Genomic DNA, 13,190 nt, shown 5'->3' with positions numbered 1-13,190 from the left:
TGAAAATCAGATTTATTGCCAGAGAAAGGGGCCTATTGATAGCTGGTTTCTGAATCTGGTCTTCAAATGGACCATGAGAATGTATCTGTAGTATTGAACAATTGGTTGCGGCACATTTGGCCACAACACAATGGTCTGAAAACTATGCAAGATTTTCTGGAGTTTGCTAACTACTATCAACTATTTATCTAAGGCTATTCTACCATCACTGCTCTCAGTAAACCTTTACACAAAAAGGGGTCAAATGCTTGAGTTTGGCTTCCAGAAGCAGTATCCCATTCTATTTCCTGAAAAAAAGCTTTTCCTAGGAGGGAATTCAATTGCCAGCGATGTGGCTCACGGACATCACGCTGCACACATTCCTGGCAATTACGGTAGAAATTTTGGCTCATTTTCCATAGGGTGCGAGGAAAAATGAGCGGCTATTTCTGTCAAATCTCCTCATTGAAGCGTCTCAACGGACATTCCGGAAACACTTCGAATTCCCCCTCAAGAGCCCCTGTGTGGATGACAACCAATTTTCTTATTTGAAATTGATGCCTCAATTAGTATAGGAGTACAATAAATATGGCTAATACCTCCTTTCCCTGTGGATTCTAATCACATATATATGAGACACAGCACTTTTGGCTGCAAAGCTTGCCTTGGAGGAAATGAGGAATCTACTGGAAGAAGCATTTTATCACATTCACATTTATCCCACTCCCAGTCATCGATCATATAGATCTCCAGTATCCTCAGTCTGCACAGTGGTTGAATTCTTGCCAGGTCAGATGAGCACTTTACTTTTTTTCAATTAAAATGTCATCCTCATGTTTCTTCCCAGCTACAAAAACACTACAGCTGATGATCTCTCTCAAGCCTTTCACCTTCTAGACCAAGAAGTTCTGCAGTTCTGTCATAGAGTATTTTTTTTATTCTGGCTGCTACCTTCATCTAAACATCAAAAATCCCTCTTGGAAAGCATTTTGTTGTTGCTGATCTGTCCCAAGCTCTTATCTTGAGTTCATAATGAAATGTTTTCAGATCATGCCTTAGTAAGAAGATCCTGGAACTGGTCAGTAGAATTATCAGTGATAAACATCTTAAATGCCAAAAACTTATGCTGAATATTTTGCCAGCAAGTACTTACCAAGACATAGCATAAAATATCTTGCATTGTACTTCTTACCAAAAAAGGTGCTTAATTGTCCTCTCCTCAGATAGCACTTGCCCGAAGTGTGAGACTTCAGATGCAGACTTATTTCATTGTTTTTGGCAGTTCATTCAGAACTATTGGGAAGTAATAACCGCATATGGCAATAATACATAGAACACACTGTTTAGTGGCAATTCACAATGGGCTGTTTGGCTGCTCAATTAAGGGTTCCAAGAACAGATGAAATAAAACTACTTTTCGTGTTGACGGTATTGGGATGCTTGATGGACTGGCTTGAAATAACATATAGCAAAGAACTTCTAACTCCATTATTATTATTATTATTTTTTCTTTTTAAATATACCTTCATTGAAGCACTGTGTAATAGTGCAATACTTATAACATATGCAACAATTTTAAAAGACAACAAACATAATAAATGTAACAAAATTACAAATATGAAATAATCAACAGGTATATCAGAGTATCATGCATGTTAAATTGCTGTACAAGGTTTCAAAAAAGTGAGTTCTATTAAGTTAGATTTCCAAGCAAAGAATCAATTTCCAATATGATAACTTTTAAGGACGAAATTAAGCATCCACAATATACAATGAATGTACCCGATTATTATTATATCTCAGCTAGATCGGAAAATACTTTAAAACACTGTGTTCTATTGAGGTAATTGATTTAGGTGGGGTGGTGAAACGGGCCGCACAGAAAAGTATCTCACAAAAACGTACTGCTTACTTCACTGGCCTCTACAAGTTTTTGTACAACATTAACCCTTGTTCTTTCCTGTTGAAGTTACCACTAGTCTATACTTTCCCAATTTCTTTCCTATCTTGCTACCGTCGAAGTCAAATAGTTGGATGAAGTTGTTTAAATTAATAAATAGCAGTTGTTATAGTTTCCTGTGCGATTGTGATTAGAAGGCAACAGCGTACAAAGGCTAATTACACGTTTGCCTAGGAAAATACAGTAAATACACTTACATTCACACTTACATTTGTAAATAGTTCACTTTTAATAAACTTTTCAACTGACATTTTTTTATTATTAATATAAAATGCTTAGAGTTGTATCACACTATGGTAAACCTACATTAAAGATATTTCGTGTTCATGTCATAAGAAATGTATTGTGTTTGGTCTTATATTAATCCACATTTCACCAGCAGGAATCTGGAATCATTGGATAAGCGATCACATATTGCAATCGCTTGTTATGATTAGTATCATCATCATCAACATCATCAACATTTATTTATGGAAATGAACAGGTTCTGGGCGCTTGTAAAAGAGATATGTAACAATTTAATATCAATGAGACTTGGTATACACAAATAGACATGAATACATATGCAATATAAAAAACAGATGGTGCACCAAATACCAAGTGATTCCTGTAGATCACTGCAGAGCTATGAAGTGCATAGGATAAACAATGAGTATAACAACAATATAGATATTGAAAATGTCCAATGATGTTAATTCAAAATTGGTTGCATATACAGAGCAGGCATTATAGAGAGGTCCAAGGACATGTGATGGCCCCCGTGGTGCCGGAGAATCTGAATTTCTTATTAATTCAAACGAGCACTCTGTGGCATTTATTTATACAATTGGGAACAAACATTAACAAAACAATACTGGGTAATACATACAAACAGAGAGGTAAGAGAACCCTGCTCACAAGCTTGCAATCTATGGAGTATGAGATTCTTATTCAAAAATAATAAATGTTAATAGGTAAGTTTAAATTGGATTTTTGGCGGTTCCCCAAGGCAAAGCGTGTACACAGCTGTCGGAGTGAGTCACCCTCCTTTGAAGAAGCATTGTTTGAACTGACCTATGATCTGTATTGTACTGAGCTATCCTGAACCTTGAGTTGAAAACAAACAGTGATGATGTCACAATGTACACAAAGATAACACTAAGATCATTTTTCATTGGTTCAGGGTTCAAGATAGTTCAGTACAATGCAGATCATAGGTCAGTTCAAATGATGCTTCTCCAAAGGTGGGGGCAGCTCACTCCAACAGCTGTGTAAGTGTCTTGTCTCAGGGAACCGCCAAAAATCCAGTTTCAACTAACCTAATAATATTCTGTACGGAGTATTTTTGAGTATTAATCTCATACTAATCATAACTAGCAATCCCAATGTGCAATTGCTTTTCCCATTATACCAGTTTCCTGCTGGTGAAATGTGGATTAATATAAGACCAAACACAATACTTTTCTTATGACCTGAACCCTAAATATCTTTAATGTAGTTTTACCTTAGTTTAGTAAATCTCTAAGTCTTTTATAGCAATAATAAAAGAATCTAAGTAGAAAAGTTTCTTAAAAGTGAACTATTTACAAATGTAAGTGTGAATGTAAGTGTATTTATTGTGTTTTCCTATGCGTAATTAACCTTTGTACACCGTTGCGTACTAATCGCAATCACACAGGAAACCATAAAAAGGGATATTTATTAATTCAAAAAGACTTCATCCAATTATTTGACTTCTGCATGCATTAGAGTGGACAGATGGTTAAAGAGTCAGTGATATATTCATATAGATTAATATATCATCAACCTTCTCATTTTACACCTACATTTCTAATGGATGCTTTTTGCTCCCCTTTGACTCTATTTATGTCTGTTATTTTCTTGGATATTTACCTTGGCTAGCCAGGTAGTCATTAGGAGTAGCTGAATCCGCTATATGGTATCGGATGTGATATTTGAATTGATCGTCAAACACCACAGCGACCGATGTGCGATTTTCCACTTCTCTCAGTAAGTCATCCTCATGCTGATATTCTTGAATCGTTATTCCTGCAAGTAGAAAAGTACTTTAATACTCTTTATTATTTCCTTCCTTAACAAGACTATAAGGCTTAAAGCTTTCAGTGGTCACAACACTCCTCCAGGGACCCTTCTTTCTGGCAGCTCCAACAAATAGAAAAGATTATTGTTTTTATTTTCTCTCTTGCATCTGTGACCAGAAGTCTTGACTGTCCCAATTCGTCCTCAGTGATCCTGTGTTTCAGGGCAGAGTACAGTACCATGGCAGAAGTAAATGGCTTTAATAGAGTATTGCAGGCTAGCATTATTTGTCAGACATGCAATACTGATTACTCATTTCAAACAGCAGGTGGGCAAACATGCATCCAAAATGGCAACCTTGGTGAGCTAACAGCTTATGACGTAATCTGTATTTACACCTGTACATACATCTATACATATAGTATGTAAACTAAATACTGTGTAATAATAAAAATTTAAAACTGGCAGCATATCCTCCTCCCCAAATAACAACCAACCCTAATTATAGACAGTGTTGCCCTGAGAGTGTGTGTCTCATGTAAGGGAAGTGGTAATGTGCAGTGTTGTACTGAGAGTGTGTCTCATGTAAGGGAAATGGTAATGTGCAGTGTTGTCCTGAGAGTGTGTGTCTCATGTAAGGGAAGTGGTAATGTGCAGTGTTGTCCTGGGAGTGTGTCTCATGTAAGGGAAGTGGTAATGTGCAGTGTTGTCCTGAGAGTGTGTCTCATGTAAGGGAAGTGGTAAGGTGCAGTGTTGTCCTGAGAGTGTGTCTCATGTAAGGGAAGTGGTAAGGTGCAGTGTTGTCCTGAGAGTGTGTCTCATGTAAGGGAAGTGGTAAGGTGCAGTGTTGTCCTGAGAGTGTGTCTCATGTAAGGGAAGTGGTAAGGTGCAGTGTTGTCCTGAGAGTGTGTCTCATGTAAGGGAAGTGGTAATGTGCAGTGTTGTCCTGGGAGTGTGTGTGTCCTGTGTAAGGGAAGTGGTAATGTGCAGTGTTGTCCTGAGAGTGTGTGTGTCCTGTGTAAGGGAAGTGGTAATGTGCAGTGTTGTCCTGAGAGTGTGTCTCATGTAAGGGAAGTGGTAATGTGCAGTGTTGTCCTGAGAGTGTGTCTCATGTAAGGGAAGTGGTAAGGTGCAGTGTTGTCCTGAGAGTGTGTCTCATGTAAGGGAAGTGGTAAGGTGCAGTGTTGTCCTGGGAGTGTGTCTCATGTAAGGGAAGTGGTAATGTGCAGTGTTGTCCTGAGAGTGTGTCTCATGTAAGGGAAGTGGTAAGGTGCAGTGTTGTCCTGAGAGTGTGTCTCATGTAAGGGAAGTGGTAATGTGCAGTGTTGTCCTGGGAGTGTGTCTCATGTAAGGGAAGTGGTAATGTGCAGTGTTGTCCTGAGAGTGTGTCTCATGTAAGGGAAGTGGTGGGGTGCAGTGTTGTCCTGAGAGTGTGTCTCATGTAAGGGAAGTGTTAAGGTGCAGTGTTGTCCTGAGCGTGGTTCTCATGTAAGGGAAGTGGTAAGGTGCAGTGTTGTCCTGAGAGTGTGTCTTATGTAAGGGAAGTGGTAAGGTGCAGTGTTGTCCTGAGAGTGGTTCTCATGTAAGGGAAGTGGTAAGGTGCAGTGTTGTCCTGGGAGTGTGTCACATGTAAGGGAAGTGGTAAGGTGCAGTGTTGTCCTGAGAGTGTGTCTCATGTAAGGGAAGTGGTAATGTGCAGTGTTGTCCTGAGAGTGTGTCTCATGTAAGGGAAGTGGTAAGGTGCAGTGTTGTCCTGAGAGTGTGTCTCATGTAAGGGAAGTGGTAAGGTGCAGTGTTGTCCTGAGAGTGTCGCATGTAAGGGAAGTGGTAAGGTGCAGTGTTGTCCTGAGAGTGTGTGTGTCCTGTGTAAGGGAAGTGGTAATGTGCAGTGTTGTCCTGGGAGTGTGTCTCATGTAAGGGAAGTGGTAATGTGCAGTGTTGTCCTGAGAGTGTGTCTCATGTAAGGGAAGTGGTAAGGTGCAGTGTTGTCCTGGGAGTGTGTCTCATGTAAGGGAAGTGGTAATGTGCAGTGTTGTCCTGAGAGTGTGTCTCATGTAAGGGAAGTGGTAATGTGCAGTGTTGTTCTGAGAGTGTGTCTCATGTAAGGGAAGTGGTAAGGTGCAGTGTTGTCCTGAGAGTGTGTCTCATGTAAGGGAAGTGGTAAGGTGCAGGGTTGTCCTGGGGGTGTGTCTCATGTAAGGGAAGTGGTAATGTGCAGTGTTGTCCTGGGAGTGTGTCTCATGTAAGGGAAGTGGTAATGTGCAGTGTTGTCCTGGGAGTGTGTCTCATGTAAGGGAAGTGGTAATGTGCAGTGTTGTCCTGAGAGTGTGTCTCATGTAAGGGAAGTGGTAATGTGCAGTGTTGTTCTGAGAGTGTGTCTCATGTAAGGGAAGTGGTAAGGTGCAGTGTTGTCCTGGGAGTGTGTCTCATGTAAGGGAAGTGGTAAGGTGCAGTGTTGTCCTGAGAGTGTGTCTCATGTAAGGGAAGTGGTAAGGTGCAGTGTTGTCCTGAGAGTGTGTCTCATGTAAGGGAAGTGGTAATGTGCAGTGTTGTCCTGAGAGTGTGTCTCATGTAAGGGAAGTGGTAAGGTGCAGTGTTGTCCTGAGAGTGTGTCTCATGTAAGGGAAGTGGTAAGGTGCAGTGTTGTCCTGGGAGTGTGTCTCATGTAAGGGAAGTGGTAATGTGCAGTGTTGTCCTGGGAGTGTGTCTCATGTAAGGGAAGTGGTAAGGTGCAGTGTTGTCCTGAGAGTGTGTCTCATGTAAGGGAAGTGGTAAGGTGCAGTGTTGTCCTGAGAGTGTGTCTCATGTAAGGGAAGTGGTAATGTGCAGTGTTGTCCTGAGAGTGTGTCTCATGTAAGGGAAGTGGTAAGGTGCAGTGTTGTCCTGAGAGTGTGTCTCATGTAAGGGAAGTGGTAAGGTGCAGTGTTGTCCTGGGAGTGTGTCTCATGTAAGGGAAGTGGTAAGGTGCAGTGTTGTCCTGAGAGTGTGTCTCATGTAAGGGAAGTGGTAATGTGCAGTGTTGTCCTGAGAGTGTGTCTCATGTAAGGGAAGTGGTAAGGTGCAGTGTTGTCCTGAGAGTGGTTCTCATGCAAGGGAAGTGGAAAGGTGCAGTGTTGTCCTGAGAGTGTGTCTCATGTAAGGGAAGTGGTAAGGTGCAGTGTTGTCCTGAGAGTGTGTGTGTCCTGTGTAAGGGAAGTGGTAATGTGCAGTGTTGTCCTGGGAGTGTGTCTCATGTAAGGGAAGTGGTAATGTGCAGTGTTGTCCTGAGAGTGTGTCTCATGTAAGGGAAGTGGTAAGGTGCAGTGTTGTCCTGAGAGTGTGTCTCATGTAAGGGAAGTGGTAAGGTGCAGTGTTGTCCTGGGAGTGTGTCTCATGTAAGGGAAGTGGTAATGTGCAGTGTTGTCCTGGGAGTGTGTCTCATGTAAGGGAAGTGGTAATGTGCAGTGTTGTCCTGGGAGTGTGTCTCATGTAAGGGAAGTGGTAATGTGCAGTGTTGTCCTGAGAGTGTGTCTCATGTAAGGGAAGTGGTAATGTGCAGTGTTGTTCTGAGAGTGTGTCTCATGTAAGGGAAGTGGTAAGGTGCAGTGTTGTCCTGGGAGTGTGTCTCATGTAAGGGAAGTGGTAAGGTGCAGTGTTGTCCTGAGAGTGTGTCTCATGTAAGGGAAGTGGTAAGGTGCAGTGTTGTCCTGAGAGTGTGTCTCATGTAAGGGAAGTGGTAATGTGCAGTGTTGTCCTGAGAGTGTGTCTCATGTAAGGGAAGTGGTAATGTGCAGTGTTGTCCTGAGAGTGTGTCTCATGTAAGGGAAGTGGTAAGGTGCAGTGTTGTCCTGAGAGTGTGTCTCATGTAAGGGAAGTGGTAAGGTGCAGTGTTGTCCTGGGAGTGTGTCTCATGTAAGGGAAGTGGTAATGTGCAGTGTTGTCCTGGGAGTGTGTCTCATGTAAGGGAAGTGGCAAGGTGCAGTGTTGTCCTGAGAGTGTGTCTCATGTAAGGGAAGTGGTAAGGTGCAGTGTTGTCCTGAGAGTGTGTCTCATGTAAGGGAAGTGGTAAGGTGCAGTGTTGTCCTGAGAGTGTGTCTCATGTAAGGGAAGTGGTAAGGTGCAGTGTTGTCCTGAGAGTGTGTCTCATGTAAGGGAAGTGGTAATGTGCAGTGTTGTCCTGGGAGTGTGTCTCATGTAAGGTGCAGTGTTGTCCTGAGAGTGTGTCTCATGTAAGGGAAGTGGTAATGTGCAGTGTTGTCCTGAGAGTGTGTCTCATGTAAGGGAAGTGGTAAGGTGCAGTGTTGTCCTGAGAGTGTGTCTCATGTAAGGGAAGTGGTAAGGTGCAGTGTTGTCCTGGGAGTGTGTCTCATGTAAGGGAAGTGGTAAGGTGCAGTGTTGTCCTGAGAGTGTGTCTCATGTAAGGGAAGTGGTAAGGTGCAGTGTTGTCCTGAGAGTGTGTCTCATGTAAGGGAAGTGGTAATGTGCAGTGTTGTCCTGAGAGTGTGTGTGTCTCATGTAAGGGAAGTGGTAAGGTGCGGTGTTGTCCTGAGAGTGTGTGTGTCCTGTGTAAGGGAAGCACTAAGTTGAGGCACTCTCCTGAGATAGTGTATGTGTCCAGTGTATATGAAGCGGCAACGTACGGCGCTTTCCTGAGAGTGTGTTTGTCAGGTGTTGAAAGTATCAAATTAATGTACCCTTCCCCTTATTAATGAATCAGGGTCTGACATGTGACCCTACTTGTCCCATAGGGGCTGCTTTATAATTAATTAAGAAATTACCTGTTATAAAACTGTGCTGCCTAACCCATTAGACTATGTGAATCTCATCACATGTGAATCTCCTTGAATATTTGCAAACATCTTGGATTTTGGTTATATTTGGTGGATCATTTCGGAAAAACACATCGTTTCCCACACGCAGTCACCTAATTCGCATCTGATTTACCTTTCATTTTGTCTTGTACAGACAGTCTCTGCATGATATCCCTGGCAGTGGATGTGTTGGGGAAGTATCCAACTGTAAAGTTTTCCAGGTTGAATACATCCAATTGTCCAAGGGTGTTAGCAGGTATGAATTTATTATTCGGGGGAATATGTCCCATGGCGGCAATAGTGAACATCAGGAGCACAAAGGCCAAATCTTGCAGCCATTCCTGGATAGAGAAACAAAGATACTGACATTGTTCGACATTCAATAAATATTAAACATTAAGTGGAGGAAATTACAAATGTTCTTTATAATGTCTTCGATGGGACAACTAAACAATTTTACACTTAGTTGAAAAAAATGGCGATATAGTGTTATAGTATATGTTGACAAAGAAGACCCATCATAGAGCATTTGCCACTCTATTTCACTATATAATATCCTCCCAAGTGCTGGGTGGAGTGCAACATAATATCCATACCTTCTTACTAATTACTAATACAATACAGCTTTTCTTACAGTCCTCCTTTACAGACTACTAGATAGAAGGCCTTAGTAACACAAAGCAACCTGTTATTCTCTCCCCAAGGGGTAGATTTATAAAACCTTCTAAAAAGAAAAAGTGGGCCCATAGCAACCAATCGGATCATTTATCTACAACATTGTAGAAAATGATAGCTAGAATTTGATTGGTTGCTATGGGCAACACCTTCTCTTTTCCTTTTTAAAAAGTTAGATAAATCTACCCCGTGTGGCTCCTAGATGCTGTCAGACAGCGCTGTAACATTGTACAAATATTGGTTAAACAACAGCGAGGATAGCATGTGTGGTCTGTTTAGTTGTCAGGGAGAAAATGATAAATAAATTTAAAAGTTCTATTGTTAGAGAAAATAATGACATTTATATTCTATTGAAAAAGGCTTTTCAGGGTGTAAAATTTATTTTTTGTTCTTTTTTTTTTCTAGAAAGGAAGAGTATTTTGCCATATCTTGTTTTCACAAAATAGACTTAGTTTTATAGTCTTTCTCTATCCACAGATAGGAAAACTTTCTACTTTTCAACGTGCAGTGCTAATTTAGTTGATTAGATAGGAACAAAATAGAACCATGAAAATCCAACAATCAAACTCAAAATGTTAAATACAAATTGTGGTTATCCCTGCAGTATAATCATGTAGAGGTAGAATTAGGATTGGACGACAGCGATCACCCTGCCGGCAGCACGTTTGCAGAAAGCCTATTAAAGTATTGCCGAGGTACTTGTCCTGCCACCATACCTGTTCTGTTATCGTCATCTCAGGATGGGGATTACAGAATAAACCATTAAAAAATACTTTATTCTTTGTTTTTATTGATTAAGTATTTTTTTAACTTAACGCTTTAAATGCATTTTATCTATTGTCATTTTGTTTTTCTTTCACATATGTGGACTGGGCTCTGTGTATATATGAGCTTGCCAGCTACAAAATACTACAACTACAAATACTGGTCTGGTGAAGTGGTATGCTAACTCTTACTGCTTTGGGCCAGTATTGCGGGGGCTGCTGAGTCTTCGTCAGCTGCTTCTGCGATATTTGTTTGATAAACTGCAGTGATAAGGCATTTTTATTTCTGCAACACTAAGCGCGAAAAAAAATAGTTTTCCTTCTCACCACAAAGGGGCTCTTAATAGTAAACAAGTCCCTGACTTCTATTATAGAATGATCAGACCTGATCTTGTGTTTCAGGTTTGTGATTGGGTAAATCTTTTCTCAGGGCATTCTGAAGCCAGCGACCTATCACAGACCAAGGAAATTACAACAATGGATATAGGGCCTTGTGGTTGATGTGTTTTTAGTACTTGCCAGGACACTGTGCCATTTCCTTCTCCACTTGTGAAGCAGATTTTTCCACAGCAGAGCGAGGGTCTGCTGGAACAGGCTGGTTTCTCTCAGCGTCCCCTCCGTCATCTGAAACGTAAGAGAGATCAAAATCAGAAAATGATGATTTAAGAACAAATATTCTGACATGTGAACCACTGTTATTACTGTTATTGTGAATGGGGCAGCACAGTGGGTTAATGGATAGCTCAATGCCTCACAGCGCTGGGGTCATGAGTTTAATTCCCAACCATGCCCTTATCTGTGTAGAGTTTGTATGTTCTCCACATGTTTGAGTGGGTTTCCTCCAGGTGCTCCCATTTCCTCCCACAATCCAAAAACATACTAGTAGGTTAATTGGCAGCTATAAAAAAAATTGACCTTAGTCTCTGTGTATGTATGTTAGGGAATTTAGACTGTAATCTCCAATGGGGCAGGGACTGATGTGAGTGAGTTCTCTGAAATTAGTGGTGCTATATAAATAAATGATGATGGTGAATGCACCTCTCAGCTGACATCTGTTGAATCCAAACTCCCTATTCTTCTTTTTTTCCCTTTTTTTTGTATCTTATTTTAACAAAACACCTCATATGCCCTCTGATCTCCAACCTGCCCTGTATTGAACTGAAATTTTGAAATATGTTTGTACTTTTTTCTATATAGTTGGTTTTGTGTTGTGCAATATTTTGTGCTAGTATTAACCTTTGGGCTCAACACGCACAGACACACTGAAACTAGGTTTTTGGTCTTGTGTGCAAATTCCACCTCTGACTTCTCAATTGATCATCATAGTGCTCCGTCTGTAGTGATGGGTAGTTCCCAAATGATTAATTCAAATGAATTGATCTTCAAAGTGAACTAAATCATTTAGTTCACAGCTCTGGCAAAGATTAGTTCACCAGGAACTAAAACAAGTGGGAGGAGTTAGAGATAAAGCAGAACAGCTCCAGCAGCCTCACTCACTGTCTCATTCACACTGGCTCTTTTGTTTCTATTCAGCTCTCTCATTTAATACTCATGAGTCAGTACCTCTAAACTACCAAAGGTGGTGCTGCTGTGCTCAGACATTGTGTGAGACTCTGGAGCTGATCACTGACTGAGTCATGAGTCATTCTCATGGCTGGAGTTCATTAGTTCATCTAGTTCATTTCACTCTTCGAATCTTTCCACTCTTTCGAATCTTTCCACTCTTTCGAATCTTTCCACTCTTTTGAATCTTTTCAATCATTTAGATCATTTAGCTCATGAGTCACAGGATACATTCCCTTCCCGGTCAGCTCAAGGGACACTGCACTGCTGAGTGCTGCATGTTATATACTGTAGTTCTGTTTACTCCACCATATATACAGGGGAGATGTATTAAACCTTCAAGAGAGATAAAGTGGAAGCGTTGCCCATAGCAACTAGTCAGTTTCTGTCATTTTATAGACTCTGCTAGATAAATGACAGAAGCTGATTAGTCATAATTGCCAACATTATGTTGGTTACGTCTGGGAGTTCCTGGAGCGGGGTATTGGCATAGGGGGCGGGGCTTCATAAATTGCGCCATTTTGACCCTGCCCCCAGTGACGTGATGCCTATTTGTCTTTTTACAGCTGTAAAAATTCCCCCCTAAGGTTTGATACATCTCCCCTATATCCTGATTGCACTGATCTCAATTTTAAAAGCAAAAAAGTGACACTTTATAATACTCTGAATTTGGGTCTTTTTCATTTGCATATTATGGAAATAAAAAATAATAATAAAAATGTAATGAGCTTTGTAGAGCTCAACATGTCACTAGTTTTTGTATAAGTTATTGCCCTTTTTTTAAAATATTAAAAATGATCTGACATATTAAACTTATCTGATCATTTTAACAGGGCTATAACTCATCTAATGAGATGTAGTATATATGCCTACAGTATGTGTAATAGACTAGATCTATGTCTCCAATCACTTCTCTCAGCAGTGTTCCAGAGCCAGTGATCTAACTGAACTAACTGAGCTAGATGAACTAAATGAACTACTGAGTGAAATGAGTGAAATGAACTACTGAGTGAAATGAACTACTGAGTGAAATGAGTGAAATGAACTACTGAGTGAAATGAACTACTGAGTCAAATGAGTGAAATGAACTACTGAGTGAAATGAACTACTGAGTCAAATGAGTGAAATGAACTACTGAGTCAAATGAGTCAAATGAACTAATCTTTTGAACTAATCTTTTGCATGAACTAGATCAGAATGCACTATATGGGAGAAAACCCATGCAAACATAGAAAGAGCATGCAAACTCCACACAGATAGGGCCACGGGAATTGAACCCATGACCCAAACGATGTGAGGGAGCAATGCTAACCACAGTGCAACTGTGCTATTTGTGTTGACTATCTGAATTCACATTAAAGACATGTTTACTCCACACTTTTTTTTCTCACATTGGGCCTGAGTCTTTAAGGTGAGCAAAGCATATAAAAGGAGTAACTT

General features: G+C 40.7%; 1 protein-coding gene across 1 annotated transcript in view; it reads right to left on the bottom strand.

Moving 5' to 3' along the window:
• LOC142095217 (ATP-binding cassette sub-family A member 9-like) overlaps positions 1-13,190 on the bottom strand; it is a 127,184-nt gene that overhangs the window by 110,681 nt on the left and 3,313 nt on the right. The window contains exons 2-4 of the mRNA XM_075178102.1: positions 10,707-10,811; positions 8,882-9,089; positions 3,812-3,967 (exon numbers count right to left, since the gene is read on the bottom strand). Of these exons, the coding sequence (XP_075034203.1) occupies positions 3,812-3,967; positions 8,882-9,089; positions 10,707-10,811 (469 nt within the window). The remainder of the gene's footprint in view (positions 1-3,811; positions 3,968-8,881; positions 9,090-10,706; positions 10,812-13,190) is intronic.

Source organism: Mixophyes fleayi, chromosome 6 (genome assembly GCF_038048845.1).
Source record: "Mixophyes fleayi isolate aMixFle1 chromosome 6, aMixFle1.hap1, whole genome shotgun sequence".
Classification (NCBI taxonomy): domain Eukaryota; kingdom Metazoa; phylum Chordata; class Amphibia; order Anura; family Limnodynastidae; genus Mixophyes; species Mixophyes fleayi.
This window is presented reverse-complemented; position numbering and strand designations above follow the sequence as displayed.